This window comes from Scardinius erythrophthalmus, assembly GCF_964197995.2.
Source record: "Scardinius erythrophthalmus genome assembly, chromosome: 23".
NCBI classification, from domain to species: Eukaryota; Metazoa; Chordata; class Actinopteri; order Cypriniformes; family Leuciscidae; genus Scardinius; species Scardinius erythrophthalmus.
The window spans coordinates 5,446,703-5,471,711 of NC_138243.1; the positions used below are offsets into that span (position 1 = coordinate 5,446,703).

At 39.8% G+C, this 25,009-nt stretch overlaps 1 protein-coding gene across 1 annotated transcript in view; it reads left to right on the forward strand.

Annotated features, from left to right (window-relative positions):
* The first annotated feature begins 2,254 nt into the window (after window positions 1–2,254).
* Window positions 2,255–25,009, forward strand: part of snx30 (sorting nexin family member 30) — a 28,042-nt gene continuing 5,287 nt past the window's right edge. The window contains exons 1-7 of the mRNA XM_081354815.1: window positions 2,255–2,735; window positions 8,444–8,632; window positions 9,805–9,915; window positions 10,091–10,249; window positions 10,627–10,816; window positions 15,946–16,145; window positions 17,642–17,728. Of these exons, the coding sequence (XP_081210941.1) occupies window positions 2,367–2,735; window positions 8,444–8,632; window positions 9,805–9,915; window positions 10,091–10,249; window positions 10,627–10,816; window positions 15,946–16,145; window positions 17,642–17,728 (1,305 nt within the window). The 5' untranslated portion in view covers window positions 2,255–2,366. The remainder of the gene's footprint in view (window positions 2,736–8,443; window positions 8,633–9,804; window positions 9,916–10,090; window positions 10,250–10,626; window positions 10,817–15,945; window positions 16,146–17,641; window positions 17,729–25,009) is intronic.

A 25,009-nucleotide genomic window follows, 5' to 3' on the forward strand; every position in this document is an offset into this window, starting at 1 on the left:
ATAGGGATTTCCTGGAATGATGCGCATTATTGTACTTCTGCGCCTAAGTCCCTCCCCTTCCGGTGGACCACCATGGGACCTTATTTCTATGGTAGTTAGTGTCACTACCATAGACAGTAAAAGTTTGTCTGTAGGCTATATAGTTTTCTCCCATAGAGCATATTATAAAGAAAAGGCTTAACGTCAATGCAGTAAGACGGTGATATTTAAACTCAGTAGCTACACCGTATCGAACATGCAACGCGCTATTGCACGTTAAGCGTTTTCTAATGGTTCTCTATGGGTGTTGTTCATAATCTGATGTAATCTGTTTTCCTCTATAAAAGTATGCTTTATTAATAAGGTATGCCTGTATTTTGTACTAAATGTGGTGCTTCAATATCACTCACATTATAAGCGCCTTAAATGGGGAAGAACCATAGACTGTAAAAAATATGGACAAAGCGTCTGTGACGTCACCCATAGACTTTCTGAAGAACGGGTTTGAAGCCGTTTATGGGCGGCGCCATCTTGGAAAATCTTGGGAAATCCTAACCCCGCCCACCTTCTGACGAAGCGCGCGTCACTCAGCTCGCTCTGCTACTCCGGTTATCTCTGTGTATATTTTAGGCAACGAAATATGTTATAAAACACCATACTAACTCTTTTCGTTTTCATTTAAAGAAATCTTAAACATTATAGCCACACAAATGTGGTTCAGGCAACGCGTATTGATTATATTCACTGCACATAACGTTTGCCTATTTATAACAAAACGAAATATAAAACACAAACCTGCCTCTTTTCGTTTTAAATATAATATAAAGAAGAACGCTTGATTACGCTGCCGTTGTCTGTTTTAGCAGAATACTGCCATCTAGTGGTAGCAGGTTTTCTCAGACAGCTGTGTGTGGAGGCGAAACCTGCGAAATTAAAGTCTCAAAATCCAAATGAATCAAATAGGATCGACTCAGAAACGAGTCAATGAATGCACGCGTGGCACCTGATCCACAAATGCACATCTTACTTGTTGCATGCACAAATTCTGGCCTACATTAATACAAAATCGAGGTTTTGTATTAACACTATGACTCTGTTTGTACAAAATGCTGCACATTCATGTGATTTTGGATTTTGCACACACAAGTTGTATTGTATTAGTTTAAATGTAGTGACGCGCACATTTGTGAATTTGTCAAATAGATGGGTAGTTGTGCACACATTAATAATTAATTAGCACCATGCCTATTCGTTTGTGTGTGTGTGTGTGTGTGTGTGTGTGTGTGTGTGGGTGTTTGTGTGTGGGTTGTGAAATGCTTAAAAACCGCGAAAAGAAAGTCTCAAAATCCAAATGAATCAAATGAGATCGACTCAGAAAAGACGTCAATGAATGCACGCGTGTCACCTGATCCACACATGCACATCTTCTGTGTTGCATTATGATACACTAATACAAAGGAAAACATTCACAAAAATATCTCTATTTGTACAAATTGCTACACATCCATTCAATTTTGCACACGCAAGTTGACAGGCATGGATAAAACATTTCTGCAACATGCATCAAGTTCATTGATAAGTGTGCTTGCACGTGTTAATCATTTAGATACTATTTTCATCCCATATCTCTCGCTCCCTCTCTCTACACATTCTTCCCCCGGTGTAGACGTAGAATCCACAGCTAGATCAACGAGAAGCCCTATGATTACAACGACCATCATTTGAAGTGTCACACAGTTCTGAAATTATCGTACATTATAGGATTTTTTCCATTATTGATCGTACATTGTACAGAGGTCAAAATTATCGTACAAATACGATAATTATCGTACATCTGGCAACACTGCCTCCAAGCCTGTGGTTTCAGATCGCCAGGCTCCTCAGCTCCACTCACGCCCCGCCTCTTTGCCCATTTTCTGTTATCCGGGAGTGACGCGAGGCCAAGATGGCGACGGCCGGCTCCGCCCACTTTAGGGGCCGCTCACATATCGCGTCTTTTGCGCGCGCAAGTTCGTTATTTCAAATGTAGCCGCGCGGTATGCGCGCTCATAATGGAAGCGACGCGGTCGCGGTGCGACGCGCTCGTTTTTTCCAAGCGCGTCCGCGCCGCATCGAGATAAAAACATCTCAACTTTTCAGAATGCCGCAAGCGCACCGCAGGTCACGTGACAAGAACCAAGCTTAGCAACGACAGACGCCTCCGGAGCGCAACCACCCGAGCGCTTTGGAAAAAAGGACAACGCGGCGCGCCTAGCGTTTTCGACGCGTTTTTGGGCGCGATATGTGAGCGGCCCCTTAGGCTTCAAAAATGCTCTTCAGAAACCTACGGGTGACGTCACGGACACTACGTCCATATTTTTTTACAGTCTATTGTTTTAAGGGATAAAATGATCGACTACAGGGGGACTTTAAGAGAAGAAGCGATTACTTTTAATTTGAAAAGAGGCGAAAGTGTTCCGGAAGTGCACGTCGCAGTTTCGAGTCAGCTGATGAGTGCAGTTCCGCTTCTGCGCGGTGGGGGTCAGCTGACAGATGTTTGCTGCCTCAGTGAAATAAAAACACCTGCGCGATCATCAGAGATCAGCAGCAGCGGCGCGATGAGTGCTGGCACCCCGCGATCCCTGGCCTCGTCCGGGCAGAAGAATATCCAGGACATCCGCCACCCGCTGTGCGCCGCCGAGGAGAGCGCGTCGAGCCGCAGCGCAGATGCGCTGATCCACCCTGGCAGCGGTGCTGCTTCTGCAGGAGGAGAGAAGGTGAGACCCGTCACACACACACACACACACACACCCGCTGTCTGCGGGGAACACTGCCACAGCCCACAGCGGAGCCCGGGGTAACTTAGGCAGCAGTCGTGTTTGAGACGCGGGCCAGCTGAACAGTGGCATTATGTGTCTGGAAACCAAGTAACAGGTTAAGGTTTATCCAGCTCAAACTGTAAACAGTGGAATTTCATCTATTTGCAGCACCATGGTGGTAATACCAGGCTTTTTAATCAATGGTGCCATGGTAATATCTAATAGACATATTCAGTGTAAAATAGTCTTCGAAGTTGTAATGTTAAATAAAACAAAGATTACTGGAGTACGTTTTACCAGGCAGAAAATACTAACATTTCACGTTTAATTCAATGCGTTTTACTTGCCATTCCGTTGTAATTGTTTTTTAAATGTAGTTGTGATTTCTGAAGGGAGACCATTTCAAAGTAATCCAACTCCTTTTTTTTTCCAGTGTTGTTTTTTTAATTATAAATCATGGTATTAATATGTTTTTGAGTACTGAATATGTACTGCACAGTAGTGCTACTGTGGTCTTTGAACATGCACCCATAACATGATTTGTTTATCTATTTACCATATTAATACCATGGTTTATTGGTCTTGTACCACGATGGACATGTACTATGTTGCATGCAAATTCCATGAATATGGTGATTATTCAGTATGATGCTGTTGATTGGTAATGATATACCATAGTTGATGTATACCATCACGGTATTTGTTTGTGGGTTGAACAGAGTGCTTTTATTTTTATTTTTTTTGCTCATAATAAAAATAACGTACAACAGTCTAAACAACAGCATATCTATTTTTCTGGTGTTTTTGCATAAGAAGCCGAGAGGTTTGATGAATGAGTATGAAATTAAATTCATGTGATCTCCAAGCTTTCAGTTATTTATAATGATGTGTGTTGCATGCAGAAAATAAAAAAATTGAAATCTGACACTAAATTTAGACTCAAAGGAAAAGGGAAGTTATGGTGAAAATTGAAGAAAGAAGGATTTGCATGTATGTATGTATATATATATATATATATGTATCCTGTGATGGAGCATTGCTATAGATGAATTATAAAAACAGCAGTATTAAAGTGAGTGTGAGTGCAGTGGAAGCTGTGTATCATGTCTGTGTTCCTGTACAATAGAGTTGTGTAGAGCGAGGCTGAGACACTCTCCGACTCCATTGTTTATTGTTTTTTTCACAGACCTTTCACTCTTGTCACATTTGCACTGTGGCTTCCCTGTTATTGGATATTTTATTTTAGTGTAAATGCTGGGAATTGTTGTTTAGTTCATATTAATAATAATATTCTATATAATTTTAGCTTTTTATCTTTATCTGTACTTCATTAGTATTAAAGATGGATGGAATAATATTGGAAGCTTACATAGGCTGTATTTAGATTCAGCAATATTTGTACTGCTCAAATTTGGTGTGTCTTTGCGTATTACTGTTAATAAGCAGAAACTCGCGTTTGTGATTCTGACACTGTAAACATTTTGGGAAAACTGGATTTTTCAAAAATATATTTATAATAAATTGTATTGGAGCTGCACGATTCTGGATAAATTGAGAATGGAGATTACGGTTTTCCCACGATCCTGAACAGACAAAGTAAACAAAATAACATGTAATTTACTTGAGGTTTTGACAAATGTTAATTGCTGCAGTCTATTTAAAAAAAATGTACATTAATTTAAATGAATAATTTAAGTGACTGGATGTATCAGCGTTGTTGAATGAATATCTTGAGTGAATAATTCAACGACTCACTCAAAGACTTCACTTGTTTCATTGCTTCCGTAGACATCAGTGTTTTTATCCCAACTATAAACTTTTATCCCAGTTCTTCTGTAATAATGTGAGTTATTGTAAGACTGGTAATGATACGACAACTGCCTTCTGAATGTTCGTTGTGATCGTACTCGTCAAAGGTTTAATAGACAAAGCCGAATTTAGTGTGTGTTTGAGTTGAGTTCTCGATCTTTTAGCGATTAATCTTGCAGCGCTAGTGTAAATGTAATGTTAGGATGACACATGAGGCCAGTTCCTCTGTCATGTTGGGTAATGCATATTTTCCTGGTAAAAACCAGTAAATAATTAACTCACTGTTTTGTGATAATTGCCGTATCTTATCCAGTTTCCTTGGAAACAGTTTTAGATATTTTCAGGTTTTTTTTCTGAAATGGCAATAATTTTATGGTGATAAATCTAAACAAGAAGGTCCGAATCAGAAGAAAAGCTCAAAAATCTGTTCACTGATGTGTTTTTCACAACTTCCTAGTATCCATACGACTTTAGTATTTTATTTGACAATACAAATAGCAAAAATCTTTAAAACGCGATGCTTTTTGTGACTGACCCTTTTATGAATTAATTTCCTGTCATCATTTATTGTTTGAAACTCCCATGCATATGGTTGCATAAGAAAACATTGAGTTATGGGTGTTCAGGTTTGTAACAGCGATGAAGTTCACAGGTTTCCGAGCTGAGTGACCACAAGTAGTGCGTGTGCTCTGTTTCTCTAAAGCTATTGGTGGATCTCCTGTGATTGACAGGTTATTGCCCCGCCCTCATCATCAGAGAAGAGAAGAGATGCAAGCGGAGGGGAAGATATTCTGATTCAAGATTATGAGCCTCATGAATTTACAATAATGATGTGCACAGATAAATGATTAATAACAAAAACAAGAATTATCCATTTTGTTTTCATGTTGATTTTTAAAGTAAATGCTACTTGTTTTGATACGTTTTAGTGTGGCTGAAGTGTCCGGACACTTTTTGACTGATTTGCAGTCATTCTTCTAGTCACGAGTGAAATTGTCTGTTTACACACTGTGTGTGACTCCAGACCGTAAGTTCATGAACTTTGACAAAAACACTAAATTGTTAGTTTCTGTGGACTGAAGAAAGGGAACAAAGCAGAAGTACACCTTCAGTCTCGAGTGAGGAATAGTTTTCCTCTGGCTTTAGGTCTAAGATCAGCACAGGCCTCACTGTTCATAATTTATTTTGTAGCACATTCGACATTCCCCAACTCTTCTCGAGTTTTGATCATAAAATCATGTCTGCTCATTCTGAGAGTAAACACTGTTTGGGAATGTCATACAGATGAGAGGCGTGTTGCACTTGTATTAATCTTGTATGTCACACGGGCTGTGAATTCATGTGAATGTTTGTGTGAAGGAGGGCTGTGCTCTGCCCCTCGTCTGTCAGCTCAGCAGAACGAAGGCCAGAACTTGTTTTAGAGCTCAACAGTGGGCATGTGATCAGGAAAAAGCTGTCACAGTTTCCTAAATGCTGGATCTGAAAATAGGATGTTCGCTCTATGCAATTCCAACATTTTGCTGCAGGTTTCATGTTGTGAATTAGTTTTTTGCCTTTAAAAATAAAAAGTCAAATGAGAAATATATATACAATTCAGTTCAAAAGTCACCAAGTCTGCAATTATTTGATCAAAAATACAACTAAAACAGTCATGTGAAATATTATTACAATTGAAACTTTTTTTTATTTTTTATTGAAAATGTCATTTTAAAGCCTATGTCAGTTTTGTGCGCTATGGTTGTGAGTGATTTATCATGTAGTGTGACATGCAAAAGACTTCGTAAGACCAAACACAGGATGATGTTTAATGTCACAGTCTTCACAGTGTAGTTAAGCTGTCTGTGTCATGTGACTGGAGAGTTAAGTTACTGAAGGCTCCAGAGACACGTGTTTGAAATTGAATAATACATACTGCCTACTATTGATTTAAAATTTATTTTAAAGTGAAATAGTAACCATTTTTCCAAGATAAGCATCAGACTGTAATATTTGATAGTTTTGTTCAGTCGGTCTACTAGAATCAGTGCTCAACATTAAGCTTTGCTTTGTGCTTGTCCTTCTCACAGGTAAATCAGTCATTCATTTGTTGGGTATCGTTTTAATTTTAGCGATTCCGATTCTGCCTATCGATTCTGACTCTTATCGATTCCCACTTTCAATTCCAGTAAGGTAAAAAAATGTTTTTTAAACATTTATATCAAACATATTTCTATCATGACAACTCTCTGAAGATTTATAGCATGCTAATGGAAATGACCATGTCAATGTGTTTGGTCTTGGCAGAATAGATATAGCAGATCTATACAGGTGGAGCTGGGGAAGGTGGAGGGGTTTAGCTGCAAACTGCTATAGTGAATGATAACCAGACATTTAATTGTTGAGCAGCAAGCTCATTGGCTGCAGATGCGACATGTGCCAAGTAGTTAACGCTGTAAATATCATCAGCTTGTGGTAAGGGCTCATCAGCCTGTGCCATCTAGAGTTTCCTGACAGAACTAAGCTTTTATTCTCTGTCTTTTGGCAAAATGTTTTTTTGCAGCTGAATACCATGAACAGAAATCAGCGGCCTTCAAAACACGAACATTCTCCTGTGGTTTTAACAAACACACCACAGCTAAAACAACTGGACTAACTAATATACATGTCAAACATTATTAAAGACAAGTAAACCGTAATAAAAGAACAAATAAAATGTAGATTAATCCTTTTTTAAAGTTATTCAGTCAAGATCAGTGAGCGATTTTCTTTTTTGTTCTTTGATTAATGTTTATATAGAGATGGCAGCAGGTTTATTAGGCTGTTGTCACTTTAAGAGCAAATGCACTCATCCAATACACTGTTACACACGCGTTTCATTTCTCAACTGTTTGCGTTCACTTAAGACAAAACCGACTGTTTACGAGGATGTTTTGACATAGATTTGTATATTTGTATGTTCAAGTACAAGAAGTCGTGAAAGAGAACTCAGAGAATTCAGTATCGAGCACTATATATATATATACTGTATATGAGGCGGCACTATATATGAGCCAAGAACACAGAATTGAGTTCTCTTCTTGCACTTGAAAATGGTTTGAAATCCCCATTGTTTTCTGTTGGAGAGATTCACTCACTCTGGCATGGACTTTGTGCTTTGAAAACAATAACTTTTCAGATTGTTTACATGCATAAACGGCTAAATTACACACTAATGGAAAGGTAAAAACACTGAGTAAGAGGCATGAATTGTTCATTTGCATTATTTTAGCGATAAATCAATATTTTTTTTATTTTAGGAAATGTACCAAATTAGTGGGTTAAATAAATAGCCCTAAAAATATCTTACCTTTTGGTAATCCAATTAAATTATGAGTGAAATGTAAACCACTTTAAAAATGTCATCTGGGTATGATGTACTAGTACACACAGTTTTAGGCTTAATGCGACCGTGTTACAGCACTGAGTCTTATTTCAGAGCTTCACACACGTCTTGCTGCTTGTATTACTGTGATCTTAAATGACCAAATGCATGGTTTGGTACATATGGCTACATATCACATGGAAAGTAAGTGACCTTTTCTATTGCTGTTGTCTCAGAATAGGAAATTGTACATAATATTTAAGGTGGTTAATTTTTTTAAAAGAATATGGTATTTCTATAATTGCAGATGTGGCACTGAGGGGTTATTGTGTAAGTCGTGGTTGAGTTGTCTAACATTTATTGGATTTACCAACAAGATCTGTTTGAATGAACTTTTCTTTGTTTTAATTCGTAGGGTTTTTTGAGTTCTGTCCGACATTCCTTCACGTTTAGATTTCAAATATAAAATATCAGTTTTGTTCCATTAAGTCAGTCAGGTTTTTATCCCCGCCCCCAGGACCTGAGCCTGCCCAATGGCACTCCAGTAGATACATCAAGCCCCGCCTCCTCCTCATCTCTGCTGAACCGACTGCAGCTCGACGACGATCTGGACGGAGAAACACGAGACCTGTTTGTGACTGTAGACGATCCTAAGAAACACGTGTCTACGATGGAGACATACATCACCTACAGAGTCTGCACAAAGGTCAGAGGGCAAACGGTCCCTTTCTTGACTTTATTCGTGCAGTTATTTAAAACTTACAGATGCATGAAGGATAAGCCTCTTCAGACAGATTTCGTTGGTTGATGTGGCTTCGTGGTTTTAATCTGAATTGTTGTTCCCTAAACTATCAGTTTGCTCCAGTTTGACTGTATCTGTAAATCACTGCGTTAAAGTGGCTGCTTATAGCCTGGGAAAACCCAGACAAACTACCGGCAAATTTAGATTTGCTCTGCAGTTACTACTGAGAATGGTCTGGTTTTAACCAGGCTAGGCTGCTTAAGTAGTGGTTTAGCTCTTGTGGCGACTGTTTGCAGACTCGTTCTGCTTCCACTGTGACCTGAAACATGCTCACGGTGGCACTTTCTGGAGCTCAGAGTCATATATAGGTGCTAATGAAAACCAGGAAGGCAAACCTCAGTGACCTGCGTCTCAGAGTCACTCCCTGTCAGCCCTTTATAAACTCATTACTGTTTTTTTGTGGATTGTAAAAGAAAAAGGGTTAAGAACATAGTCATACTTTTTTATGTACTATTATAGTATTTAATATATATTTAAATTAGCTTTTATTTTAATATTTAACATTTCATTTTAAGTGGAGTTTTAGTATTTCAACTTAATGTGCGTTCATGCCATGATAACCATCATTTAGAAAAAAGCCTTTAGAAATGAAAGACCATGGAAGTTCAAAGTGTGGGAATCATATTTTATAAATACAGTAAAAAAAAGTAATATTGTGAAATATTTTTATCATTTAAAATAACTGTTTTCAATGTGAATATATAGTAAAATGTAATGTATTCCTGTGATCAAAGCTGAATTTTCAGCATCATTACTCCAGTCTTCAGTGTCACATGATCCTCCAGAAATCATTCTAATATGATGATTTGATGCTTAAGAAACATTTCTTATTATCAATATTGAAAACCGTTGTGCTTGATATTTGTGTGAAAACTTTGATACGTTTTGTTCAGGATTCTTTGATGAATATAAATTTCAAAAGAACAGTATTAATCTGAATAGAAATCTGTTGTAACATTATAGATGTCGTTACTGTCACTTTTGATCATTTTAATGTGTCCTTGCTGAATACAAGTGTTAATTGCCTTAAAAAAAAGTTGTTATTGACCGCTTGTTTGCTTCTGCGTGACCGACAGACCACCAGGACAGAGTTTGACCTGCCTGAGTACTCGGTAAGGCGACGCTACCAGGACTTCGACTGGCTGAGGAACAAACTAGAGGAAAGCCAGCCCACCCACCTTATTCCAGTAGGTAGAGGAAAACCCTCCACAGCTCTACTCGCAAACCAATTAGTTTCAAGCGTTTGTGCATTGTATAACTAGTTATTTAATGTTGCAGGGATTGTTTTTGACTAAAACCGGTTATTTCAAAGCATGCGATCGACTACATTTGATGTTGTTTCTCCTTCATGCTGTCGTTTAGCCCTTGCCTGAGAAGTTTGTAATGAAGGGAGTGGTGGACCGTTTTTCAGAGGAGTTCGTGGATACCAGAAAAAAGGCACTGGACAAGTTCCTCAAGCGCGTGGCAGACCATCCGGTGCTCTCTTTCAACGACCACTTCAATGCATTTCTCTCAGCAAAGGTGAGTGCGTTAAAGTCGGCATGAAAAGAAAAAAAGTGTTTTCTAAATGCATGTTTAGTCTGCTTAAACTCTGCCCCTCGCATTTATTTGCTATCTTTACTTACAATCTGTTTCACTCAGATGTATGTCACAATACAGAAGAAAAGACCTGTTGCTGCTTCCGTTTAATCGTGACTTGAATAATCTTTAGGATTTTGTTTTGAAGGTATTCTAAATAGTTTTGTGAACTCTGAGTCCCAACTGAATATATCAATTTAAGGAATCATTTGTAAATTTGTAAGTGTACAGGAATTGTAAATGGTTTGTGTAGTTTCTCACAGTGGTTTTTTTTTGTGGCCATTTGACAGAATTGATGTACCGCATGCTTGACTTTTCAGGACTTGAATAAGCGTCAAGGCCTGGCTCTGCTGACTAAAATGGGGGAATCTGTGAAGTATGTGACGGGTGGTTATAAACTGAGAGGACGGCCGATTGAGTTTGCCGCCATGGGCGACTATCTGGACATGTTCACACAGAAACTGGGCACCATTGACAGGATAGCACAGAGAATAATCAAAGAGCAATCAGGTAAAGATCGTCCCTCTCGGCCTTTTAAAATGAAATTCCATCCATCCCAGGGTAGCATTGCATATACAAGTCCTTTAAACCCAATCATATACACTACTTTTCAAAAGTCTCTTTTTCTTGAAAGAAATTAATACTTTTATTCAGCAAGGATGCATTAATTTGATAAAAATTATCATAAATACACATAATGTTACAAAGATGTATATTTCAAATAAATGCTGTTGTTCTGTGCTTTCTATACAGAATCCTGAAAAATCTTGAAGACAATTTGATAAATATTTTTTGGATTCCCAAAAGTATTAAGCAGTACAACTGTTTTCAACATTGATATTAATCAGAAATGTTTCTTGAGCATCAAATCATCATATCAGAATGATTTCTGAAGGATCATGTGACACTGAAGACTGGAGTAATGATGCTGAAAATTCAGCTTTGATCACAGGATAAATATTGAATATTGCACTGTTATGTATTTGGTCTTGGTGGACTAGATCTGCTACGCTGCTGTTGATTATTGCTGCTGCTCCAGAGCAATTATGAACCTGTTACTGCTAATAGATACTCTGACACGCTGCTGTTATGCTGCTGCCGCATGAGTAGACATAGCAGATCTAGGCAGGTGGAGCTGGGGGAGGTGGAGGGTCTCAGAGGAACTCTGTACTAGGACTAGCCTACAGCAAACCCTGAACTAGTTTAAATGTTTAACCGCAATAGGTGAAAGGTTATCATTTGCACGTGTTTAGTCTTGCAAGTTTACACACTCAGTAGATTTTAAAACCATTTCAGCGCTGGAAGAGGCAAATTCAATTCGGTGCTCACGCACTGTTATCTGTGTGCACAGCCGTTACACACACCAGAGAGAGGCGTGTTTCAGACGGCGTGCGGACTCTGAATCCGAATTGATTGTCTCCATGCACTTGGATGGACACATACACACAAATTGTCAAAATATTCGTCTCTGCAAGTATTTTTGTAAACACAGACGGTTATGTCTTAAGTGAGTGAGTTGAGAAAGAAATCAGATGTGCATCATTATATTGGATCTGTGCATTAAGTCTTAAAAGGACAGCAGCCTATACCTGCTGTTGTCTGCAATTAATGTTAATCAAACAACAAAACACAGCTTTAAGTAAGGGTTAATGCCCGACGAGATGTCCATTGTCAGGGATTAATGGACGACGGCGAGGCGTGAACCGTCCGACGCGCAGCGGAGATCCATTAATACCTGACAGTGGACACCTCGAAGGGCATTAACCCGCTTATACCATGGTCACTTGCAGGGCCGGAGTGGGGCCCCTTTTCAGCCCGGGAGTTTCAGGCCCAAGACCGGCCCACTTTTTCCATGGTGGAATTCCAAATTAGCACTTTTTCTGAATTGGATAAATGAAGCAACAGTTCAGCTCTTACTATTGTGTAGTTTGTATTAATACCATGGGTTAACAAATAATGTAAAAGTTAAATAATAATTCACTTAGACTTTATGAGAAGCAATTACGATTTCACACAATTCTGACTTTATATTTCGCAATTCTGACTTTATATTTCGCAATTCTGACTTTATAACGCGACTTTATATCACAATTCTGACTCTATATCTTGCAGTTCTGACTTTATAAGCAACTGCAACTTTATTTCACGCAGTCCTGAATTTATATCTTGCAATTCTGACTTTATAACACACAATTGCGACTTTATCACACAATTCTGAATTTATATCTCGCAATTCTGACTTTATAACACACAATTGCGACTTTATCACACAATTCTGACTTTATATCTCGCAATTCTGACTTTATAACACGCAATTGCGACTTTATTTCACACAATTCTGACTTTATATCTTGCAGTTCTGACTTTATAAGCAATTGCGACTTTATTTCACACAATTCTGACTTTATATCTCGCAATTCTGACTTTATAACACACAATTGCGACTTTATATTACGCAATTCTGACTTTATAACACGCAATTGCGACTATTTCACACAATTTTGACTTTATATCTTGCAGTTCTGAGAAATAAGGGCAGAATTGCGAGATGTAAACTCGCAATTGTGAGATAAAGTCGCAATTATCTTTTAAAATGTTTTATTCTGTGGCTTAAAAAAAGCTTCCATACCTCCTGGCCTCTTCCTCCCATCCATCCTCCCTGACGCATTACGGTAGGGCCGGCCCAGGTATCGGTAGGCGCCGGCGGTGCCGCGGTAGCCTACCTGAGAAAACGTTTTGGAAAAGACGGACTATGGACCCAACCAACTCTATAGGAGGGGAGGGGAGAACTGCCTCACATGGTACAACCCATGCAGAGTCTGCGCGCTGCGGTGTCAGAATGCGAAACGTGTGTAGCCTATGTAACTAACGTGACATTGAAATGTGAAAAAATTAAAATAAAAAATTCCTCGACCGGCCCAAAAGTGAAGCGGCCCACCGGGAATTCTCCCGATTACCCACTCCGGGCCTGGTCACTTGCCAAATAACACATTTTTAAAACATTAGTTTATATTTTAATTAGTTTTACAATCGAAATCTAAAGTTTTTACAAACAATAACTTGGTTTCCCTGGTTACGCCTGACGGTTTATTTAGCAACCGGAGATATTTATAGTCCGCTCGATTTATAGTCCGTATAGATACTTTGACTGCCTGTTGCTATGGTTACTCACAGCTGATGTAGCCAGCGCATTTATTTATTAATTTCGAACGGTAAACAGTCAGTTTCACCAGAACTCCTTTACTAGGTGTCCTCTATCACTTTTTAATGGACACCCTGCAGCCAATCAGAATCGAGTATTCACCCAGACCATGGTATAACAGAGATTAAGATAGATTACATTTTATACAGTGAACACTATAGTGTTATTTACAAAAAACGCAATATGATCCGAACCTTGAGTTTTGTGGTCCGTTAAGCCACTATATAGTGGTCAAAATTATTGGCACCCTTGGTAAATATGAACAAAGAAGCCTGTAAAAATACATTTGCATTGTTAATCATTCTCTCCAGATCCTTCAGATTCCCAGCTCCATGTTGGTACTTCTCTTCAGTTCACCCCATTTATTCCCTACAGGCTTCAGGTCAGGGGACTGGGACGGTCATGGCAGAAGCTTTATTTTGTGCTCAGTGACCCAAGATCTTGTGTTGATTTTGATGTTTGTTTTGGATGATGGATCATTGTCCTGATAGAGGATCCAACCATGGCCGGTTTTAAGATTTCTAGCAGAGGCCGTCAGGTTTAGATTTTTATCTTTTGGTATTTGCTAGAATCCATGATACCATGTTTCTGAACAAAAAAAAAAAAGCCCACAACATTAAAGATCCTGCAGTGTATTTAACCATAGGCATAGGGCACTTTTAATCCCTGTCTGTACCAAACCTGTCTAGTGGGTTTGCTGCCAAAAAGCTATTTTCCTTTTGTTTTTTTAAGTTCTATCTGACCACAGAATCCAGTCCCGTTTGAAGTTCTGACAACTGAATATGCTGGAGATTGTTTTTGGATGAGAGAGGAGGATTTTTCTTGAAACCCTCCCAAACATGTGATGTAGGGGTTTTTAAAATATTTATTTTAGGCTTTCTGACCCCAAGACTCAACTAATCTCTGCAATTCTCCATCTATGAGCCTTGGAGAGTCTTTGGCCACTCAAACGTTCCTCCTCGCCATGCATTAAGACAGTATAGACACACGTCCTCTTCCAGGCAGATTCGTAACATCTTTAGTTGGAACTTCTTAATTATTGCCCTGATGATGGAAATGGGGATTTTCAACTCTTTAGCTATTGTCTTACAGCCACTTTCTATTTTTTGAAGCTCAACAATCTTTTGCTGCACATCAGAACTATATTCTGTGGATTTCCTCATTGTGATGGATGATTCTGGGAATTTGGCCTTTGTTTCGTCATATTTAAACTCCTGTGAAACAAGAAGTCATAGCTGGACAATTTCATGTTCCTGTTCACCCTGGTGTGCTAAAAAATAAATAAATAAAAATAAAATAAAATAAAATATATATATATATGGGAATATACTTCAGAGATATTTTACTCATAAGAATTTCTAGCGGTGCCTGTAATTGTGGCCAACGTGTTTTGGTGAAAAACATTTATTTCATAATGTGACCCCCCCATTTTCAATTGTTTTACTTCAATGAAAGGTTCGATTTTTGATCAAAAGGATTAACAATGCACATTTATTTTTTACAGCCATCTTTGATCATATTTACCAAGGGTGCCAATAATTTTGACCATGACTGTATATATTTAGAAAGTGTATTATTTCAAACTTTCTCGCCAGGCTTTCTCAAACCAACACAAAGTTTTCTTGAAAAATGTTTTTCAAGTTTTTGTCCATAAAATGCGAAAACATACACCCCGTGCAATGCAAGTGTGTTTTGGTAGTTTCAGCCCGACACGTCCTGCACTACATTGTTTAAATGGCAAATGCATTTGCGCCCATTTGTGAGCCCATGGGCTGCTGGTCTGAAAACGAGGTGTGTTCAGACGCACTGTTGCGCGCAGCAGCACACAAACACAACCATTTTTCCCATCGTTAAACTAGCAAAAGTGGATTCGGACACGACCTTAGTGCACTTGCGCCGTGCGCTTTAGACCATGCGCTTAGATCCTTAAAATAAGGCCCCATTGAGTTACAAACAAAACTATTCAGCAACAATCACTTTCTTCCGTCTTCAGCTTCACAGATAAACCTCCTGTCCGCCCGAGTCCACCAGTCTCTCTCTGCTTTGGCCGTCATCTGTCGGTTCTTATTCCCTCCGTGTCAATCACTGCAATAAGACACAGGTGTTAGTTGTGCTGCACTTGACCCATATTACTCGTCTCCTGCCTCACTCTCCCGTTGCCGGCTCCACTGAACCGCCACAGTGCCTTTTTTAATGCATATTGTGAATATTTTATTTATGCGTATTGTTTTGTGACGTTAGCTGTCTTTTGTAAACTGCTATCTATGTAGGATGTTTAAAATCAGACATATAAAGTTCAGTTAGGAACCGTATTTCTTTGTGGGAAATAGAGAGCAAGGCAAGTTTTAAAGCAGTTTTGAAGTGGACTTTGGCTGTAAAAATAACTAAATGTAAAAACGAGCCCTCTAAGGTGAGCTTTTTCCTTGTTTGTGCTCAGAATTCTTGATGGAGTTGAGAGAGTACGGGCCTGTGTACTCGTCCTGGTCGTCGTTCGAGGAAGAGCTCCATGATCCTCTGGAGGGGGTCTCGGGGTGCGTGTCGAACTGCTCCAGCGCTCTGGACGAACTCACAGAGGACATGAGTGAGGAGTTTCTCCCTGTGCTTAGAGAATACGTCCTATACATCGAATCCATGAAGGTGAGCGGCTTTCAGCTGAGCTTTCTGTCATTTCTTCCCACCTTGTATGCGAATTAATTGATTTAATGGCCAGTAGAAAAAATCATTTATGCCATTTTTGCTAAGGGAATGTATTGGTTTGGAATTATTTCTGGAATTATGTTCTCCCAAAACTAAGCCAATGTTTAGCTAGTTATTGTGTGTTAAACTTGGAGTTTTAAATGGTTATATCTTGAATTATGTAAAATAGCTTTTTTCTTGTTTTAAACATAAATCTAACTAATTTAGTCAGGTTTTCCAACAGGGTAAGAAAAATAAGCAAGATATTTTTTTATTTTTTTATTTTTTCTCTAAACAACTCTTAATGAATTGTCCAGTTTTACTTTTTGAGAATGTACACTACCGTTCAAAAGTTTGAGGTCAGTAAGTATTAAGAAATTTATACTTTCATACAAGGAGGCATTAAACTGATCAAAAGTGACAGTAAAGACATTTATAATGTTGCGAAAGATTTATATTTCAAATAGATGCTGTTGGTTCGTCAACGAATCCTGAAAAAGAATCTACAGGAATATGAATCAGCACAACTGTTTTCAACATTGATAATAATCAGAAATGATTCTTGAGCATCAAATCATCATTTTTAGAATGATTTCTGAAGGATCATGTGACACTGAAGACTTGGAGTAATGATGCTGAAAATTCAGCTGTTTTAAATTGTAGTAATATTTCACAATAATGCTGATTTTACTGTATTTTTTTGTCAAATAAATGCAGATGGTGAGCGGAAGAGACTTAAAAAAAAACAAAAAAACATTTAAAATCTAATTGACCCCAAACTTTTGAATTCTAGTGTATACATTTTGTTTTAATTACTGCTTAGATATTTTTACTGAAAAATAAAGCAAAAAAACAAACAAAACAAATCCGTTTTTGCAGTTTAGTGCGTCATTTTGAGGAAATATTGTTATGCAACTCAGCAGACAAAGTAATTTCCTCTCTGTCTTAACTTGACACATCTACACAATCAGCAAATATAGCGAGACGAGTAGTCACTGTGCTGAGATGGGGCTTTATATTTCCTTCTTGAAAACTGCTCTAAAATTATTGACAGCACTTCAGTTGCATAAATACTGAAAAAAAAGCACAATTAAGAATGCATATAAATCAAACAAATTTCCAAGAATAAATAATTATATATTAAGGAAACTGAATGATAGTTCTGTAATTTACTGCTTTCCTACAGATTAGATGTTTTTTAGCATTTCGTTTTAACATGAACACATTTCTTCTCTCCAAAGTGTCACTGCAGGACATTTGCAGAGAGACATCCAAGAATTCTAGGAAGCAACAAGAAGCGTTTTAATAGCCTCCATGTTTGTGTCATGGCTCCAGTGTAGAGAATATAGTGATCCCATTTCAATAACCGGTCCTATGCTGAAAAAGTGAAATTGGAGAATGTAAACTGTAATTGCTGCCAAATGTTTGTAATTTACAAACCTCTTATCTTTCGTTAGAATGTGCTTAAAAAGAGAGATCAAGTCCAGGCAGAATACGAAACAAAGTTGGAGGCAGTCGTGTTCAGGGAGGACAAAAAGACACCGGTGAGTTGCATTTGTTTTACTAACTCTGATCTGAAGTGATTTGCAAGGCTTTCAGTGGCTGTGACACACCAACCCGACGCTGTTGAATCGGCGTCAGATCCGTCGGTGCGAGAGATCGGGTTGTAATATGTCAATTGAAATATCTGCTTGTATGTTCAGCTTAGTGAGCGGGAATAAAAGCAAGTGATGAAAGAGGGCAAAGAAGTCAAGACTTCACTGACAGAAGGCTGTTCTAATTTTGCTCCATCTTACCCGAGCTTTCTAAAGCGAAAATATTTTAATTACAACATGAGCCGCCTGGAATGAAGAACGTGATCAGCATGACTAGGGAATTTTTACGGGTTGTGTGTGAACGCACTTCTCTGATTCCAGTGTGATTGAACCAAAATCAAACGAACCCGGGTAAAATCCCGGGTCACTTTATCCGTGTATTTTCCGGAATCTCTGTGTGAAAGGGGCTTTAGAGACTTGAAACTTTGAGGGATGGTGGTACCCACCCCGTCTACAACGTCACCAATGCTCGCCCCAATCGGCCTGACTGTGGCGCCACAGCGATCAAAAGCACGTCTTGGATTTGATCACCAAAATTCGTTGATATTTTGGAGTTTTTGAAAAACCTACTTTTGTGAACTATTCCTAAGTTTGTCGCCCGATCGGACCCAAACCAATGCAGAAAGATTCTCTAGTCTTACAGTCAATAATTATCAAAAAAAAATCTACATATTTATTTACTTTGGCGACTGGATGCCAGAATGTTTGAAGTGGGCGTGGCCACTTTTAATAAAATGGCTAACTCTTGATAGGAATGAGAGAATTTGACCAAAAGGACGTGGCAACTGGCCACTTGGTGGCTCTATAAATAAAAACAGGAAAATGGCTTTAGCTACACAACAGTCAGACTTGAAAACTGGCATGCGGTGTCTTTGTCCAAGGTACCCTGATTGTCTATGAGGACATTCACGTACCTCAAAAAAACAAAACAAAGCACAGCCGCCATCGGCCAATGAAGTTTGAGCACCCAAAGTTAACGGAAGCCGATCGGAATGAAACTCGCTGGGCCTGTTTGACTCGTTGCCCTAGAGGCTTGTGAGAAATTGGAAAGAAATCGGCCATTAGGGGTCATCATGTTTTTCAAGTGCATAAATGAATCGTAATCATCGTTCTGAACAACTCTAGGACCACTACTGTCAATCAAATTGTTTAAATATGGAAGAATATTTGAAAAACCTACTTTGGCGAACTAGTCCTTGTTTTTTTTTGCTCAACCTCGATAAATCACTGCAGTAAAATTCTCTAGTACGACTCTCTAGGTTAGTAATTATCATAATTTTTAACCTCACCCTTAGAAAATGGGCATGGCCAAGTGTACCCAAAGCCTATAAATACGAAACCTCAGAACTTCACGAAATTAGTTGAGCTCTTGCGCCATATGATTTTATGGAGATTGGACCATAGGTGGTGCTATACCTGTTAAAAAGGTTTCAAAAACACAATATTTCTATGGTAAATTACCTGAAATTGCAGAAAATGGTCGTTTCATCTCTGATTTGAATCAGGCAAGATGGCGGCGCATCTTGACGCAGCAGTCCACAAGTTTTGGCTGCTATTCTGTGATTTATAGTATCGTTTTTTGTTTGTACACTAGCAGCCGTATATGTACAGTACAGTAGAGTTGAACTGTTAATGGTTGCAGATTACAATCACTGCAGGCTAGTCAATAATAGCTGGGACTTTTATCCCCCCGGATATCCGGCGTTCCCCCGTGAGCAAAAAGCTCACCATTCCCCTTCAGAGATGGTGCAGACAGTGGAGGCACAGAAAACGAGAGGGGGACTACAAGCTAAGCTAAAGGCTAACCCCTATATACAGGCCATCCCAAGTCTTTTTCTCACCAACACCCGTTCACTTCACAACAAAATGTATAAGGTGCGACTGGAGATTACTTTGCACAGTTTGTATTACTGTGTGATGATTATAACAGAGACTTAGCTGGATCAGAACATCCCAGACGCTGCTATCGAGCTAGCGGGCCGCACCATCCTCAGAGCAGATAGAAATAGTCATTCCGGTAAGAGCAGAGGAGGTGGACTTTGTATTTACACAAACAACAGCTGGTGTGCAAACGCCACGGTCAAAGAGTCACTGCTCTCAGCATTTCAGTATATGATGTTACAGTGTAGACTATAGGTCTTCAACCCTGCTCCTGGGGGGCCACCTCCCTGCAAAGTTTATATCCAACCTGCTTCAGCTTGTGATTTTCAAGCAATCCTAATTAGCTGCTTCAGGCGTGTTTGATCAGGGTTGGAGGACAGTGGCCCTCCAGGAGCAGGATTGAAGACCTTTGGTGTAGACCTTTCTACTTGCCTAAGGAGTTCACTTCAGTTGCTATATCAGCTGTCAATGTACCACCGCAAGCTAATGCTAGCGTAGCCATGGAGAAGCTACACCGCTCCATTAGCCCTCTGACACATCTGGGGCTCTCAGATCATCAGTCTCTGTCCCTGATCCCAGTATCACTGAGCTGCAGACAGACCAGCCATGAAGACAAGCAAAGTATGGACTAAGGAAGCCACCTCAGGACTGTTTTGAAGACACCGACTGGGCAATTTTTGCTGAGGAGACAGATCTGGAGGGGCACACATTAACTGTTCTGTCATATATAAACTTAAGAGCTGAGAATGTGTCTGGAACAATAGCTGTTAAAGTATTCCCTAACCAAAGACCATGGTTCAACTGCAAGGTGAGGACCCTGCTCTAAGCACAAGATTCAGCGTTTAAGTCTGGGGATCTTCAGGCCTATAAAGAAACACAGAGAAGCAAGCTGCACATAGAGGAACACTTTATCAATATCAACTACAGATATATGTGGCGGGGTAAAGACTTTCATTGGCTACAAGGACCGCTACACAGATAAATTCTGCAGACAGCACACGGCCCGAGTGCTATATCTTTCTCATTTCCAATTCCAATTTATAAAGCACATAATACAACAATGTTGACCATAGTGCTACACAAACAATAAAACATTCAAATATAACAAACACAAATGACTATAAATAGAATATGCAAAATATCTACTCAGATTGTTTGACCTCTTAAATCTTAAATACACCTAAAACATCTCCAAACTCTTAAAAACCGAAACCTGTGACAACAGTACCTCGACACTCCTGTATGATCAGAAGCTAATGTAAAAAATATATATTTTTAAATGTCTTTTGAACTCACTTAGGGTTGATCATAATCTTATATACTGTGGTAAACCGTTCCATAACCGCAAAGGCAGGTGACTCTGGTCACCGGTGGCTCTGGCAGGTGACCTCCTCACGGTTGTTCTGAGGGCCGCCCGTCTCTTGTTTTCAGATTCGTCCTCGGAACAACTGAAAGATTCTGTGACTGAGATCGTAAAAGTCTCTTTGACTTCTGCTCCTGAATCAGGTCCATAATACACGGAGGGGCTGTACCATGTAAAGATTTAAACCAAATAAATAAAATCTTAAAATTAATCCTAAAAGAAACTCATTTCGACCAGCTGCACCAACATCAGGGTAGATCCACCTTGCACAGAGTCACCGTGAGGATCCTTAATGACTGTGCAGACAGAGGATGCTGTCAGCTCTCCACACAGTCCGTACACTAGGGCTGTGCAATTAATTGAATTTCAATTTCGATTTCGATTTTGGCTCCCAACGATCACCAAAATAGTACAATCGAGTAAAAACGATTATTTTGCCATGTTTCTGTTTTGCAAGAATACTCTTATTTTGTCTTGTGTTCTGAATGACACGCGCACATCCGCCCCTCCCGAAGCCGTAAACTCTCTCAGCTTTAATGTTTAAACTGATAAGACTTAAAAAGAAGTGAAAATGATAAACTTTATTTACGATGCAATGCTGTCCCGATTGTGTAACTGACAATTGCGTCATGTCCCGACTCCTGAACGCGAGAGTGTAGTTTCGACGCTTGCCTTGTCCAACGCATTTTGAGAGACGGAGAGAGAGAAGACGCAGCACCGCTGAACACTCGCGCGGTTTGTAAAATTGCATCTGTGCGAAAGTTTTAAAATGATAGATTTGATTTTATAATCTGTGTGGATTAATTTAGGATACTCATACAATCTACTTGCTAAAATGAATCAATGTTTGTGGGGGAATTTCCCGCATTATAAGTGGTAGGCCTGTGGGAAAATTAAAATACTTGTTGAAGTATTATCTGTTATATTATTTATTTTAATAGTTCAAAAAGTACAATAAATTTTCAAATTTAAATTTTTTTAAGAATTGTTGAAAGGTGTCTTTTTAATAAATGCAACATGTTCCCAAAGTCATGTGAAATAATCGTATTACATAATCATGCTTTCAATACTGACCAAAACTAGATGTACCGCATCGCGGTACAAAATATGACCGCCGCTCAGGCCTGCACTGGCTTTCCACAAAAATAAATGACGTGGAGTAATTTGGCTGTATTGCGTGTTTATGTATATACCTAAAAAAAGTAATAGTATGTGCATGTCTGTCTGTGTGTGTGTGTGTGTGTGTGTGTGTGTATGTGTGTGTGTTTGTGTTTGTGTATGTGTGTGTCTGTGTGTGTGTGTGTGTGTCTGTGCGTGTATGTATGTGTGCGTACATGTGTGCGCGTGTGTGTTTGTGTGTGTGTGTGTCTGTGCATGTGGATTTGTATGTGTGTGTATGGGTGTGTGTCTGTGCGTGTGGATGTCAGTGTGTGTGCATGCTTGCGTTTGTTTGTATTCCTGCATGTGTTTGTGTGACAGTATCATCCTAAACCAGCAACCCTTCGCTCAACAGCACCATCTACAGGCCGATGAGTGTACAGTCACTAAATGTGCACATAAATGAATTGATTTTATACCCCCCCATGGATGAAATTCTACAAAACTTAGCAGAGGATACCCCCAGAGGATGTCAAGTTAATCATACACATGAAATATGGTGCAGTTCTGAACATCTCCACTGAAGATAGGGGCGATTAAAGCAGAATAATATTGCATTTTCATTTTTTATGGGAGGGGCGCAAATCACCAATGAGTGATTATGGGCTAGGTTGATGTGGGCCCTTAAGAGCAACATAGTGGCCCCCGGGGACCAAACGAAATTTTTCCGTAAAAGTCTAGTAGACGAACATACCATAAAAATTTCTTCATCCTCGGTGCCACGGTTCAGGTAGTTATTTAGGAAAAACTGCATTTTTTTGGGTTAAGGGGGGCCCAGCGCGGGGGGGGAGTGGCCCCCGGGGACCAAACGAAAGTTTTACGTAGAAGTCTAGTGGGGCTACATGCCCACCAAATTTCATGTTCCCCGGTGCTTCGGTGTCCCTGGTATCGTTGCCGAAAAATTTACGGGGGCCCCAGCGCGGGGGGGGAAGTGGCCCCCGGGGGACCAAACGAAATTTTTCCTTAGAAGTCTAGTGGGGCTACATGCCCACCAAATTTCATGTTCCTCGGTGCTTCGGTGTCCCTGGTATGGTTGACGAAAAATTTACGGGGGCCCCAGCGCGGGGGGGGGAAGTGGCCCCCGGGGACCAAATGAAATTTTCCCGTAAAAGTCTAGTAGACCAACATACCACAAAAATTTCTTCATCCTCGGTGCCACGGTTCAGGTAGTTATTTAGAAAAAACTGCATTTTTTTGGGTTTGGGGGGCCCAGCGCGGGGGGGGAGTGGCCCCCGGGGACCAAACGAAATTTTTCCTTAGAAGTCTAGTGGGGCTACATGCCCACCAAATTTCATGTTCCCCGGTGTTTCGGTGTCCCTGGTATCGTTGCCGAAAAATTTACGGGGGCCCCAGCGTGGGGGGGGAAGTGGCCCCCGGGGACCAAACGAAATTTTTCCGTAAAAGTCTAGTAGACCAACATACCATAAAAATTTCTTCATCCTCGGTGCCACGGTTCAGGTAGTTATTTAGGAAAAACTGCATTTTTTGGGGTTTGGGGGGGAGTGGCCCCCGGGGACCAAACGAAATTTTTCCTTAGAAGTCTAGTGGGGCTACATGCCCACCAAATTTCATGTTCCCCGGTGCTTCGGTGTCCCTGGTATCGTTGACGAAAAATTCAGTAAGGTGACGAAAAAAAAAAAAAAAAAAAAACTTTGACAATCCCTATATGACCGCTTTCGCTAGCTACGCTAGCGGCGGTCATAATAATCGTGATAATTAAGATTTGTTCCATAATCGAGCGGCCCTAACGTACACACCTGAACCAGGAAAACACTTATCTAAGAATGCTGTTTGTGTATTTCAGTTCAGCTTTTGATACAGTTAACCACAAACTGGTTAAAAAATTTAGCAACCTGGGCTTAGACAGTTCACTGCGCACATGGGTTTTGGACTTCCTGAGCAACAGACCCCAGAATGTGAGGATGGGAGATCACACATCATCCTCTCTCACCCTGAACACTGGCATACCACAGGGGGGTGTCTCAGCCCACTTCACTTCTCCCTCTTTACCCATGACTGCTCCCCTATTCATCCCACCAACACCATTGTCAAAAATGCCCAAAATAGGCTTAAAACATTGTCACCTCCCTCTTCTGCTGACCAACTACTATCGATCGGCTGTCGAGAGCCTCCTGACCTATTTCTGCACCGTGTGGTTCATCAGCTGCACAGAGGAGAATGGGAAGGTGTCGAGGGCAGCAGAGCTTGTCATTGGTACTGCACTACCCTCCCTTAAAGACATCCACACTGGCCGACTCCAAAAGAAAGCCAGCTGGATTGTAATGGACTCCACTGACCCGAGATATCGCTCGTTCTCCCACTGCCCTCTGGGAAGAGATGTAGACTAAACAGAAATAAAATATTAAAGTTTTTTCCACAAGCAATCAAATGCATAAATCCTCCTCCCCCCTCAGGTGCAATAAACCCATATCATAAGGACTCGAAGTGCAATAACAATTTTGCACTATATTGTGTTTATCACATCACTGTGGTTTTCTTTATATACATTTGTTTCCTGTTATTTTCCCTCTCTCTCTCTCTCTCTCTCTCTCTCTCTCTCTCTCTCTCTCTCTCTCTCTCTCTCTCTCTCTCTCTCTCTCTCTCTCTCTCTCTCTCTCTCTCTCTCTCTCTCTCTCTCTCTCTCTCTCTCTATCTATCTATCTATCTATCTATCTATCTATCTATCTATCTATCTATCTATCTATCTATCTATCTATCTATCTATCTATCTATCTATCTATCTATCTATCTATCTATCTATCTATCTATCTATCTATCTATCTATCTATCTATCTATCTATCTATCTATCTATCTATCTATCTATCTA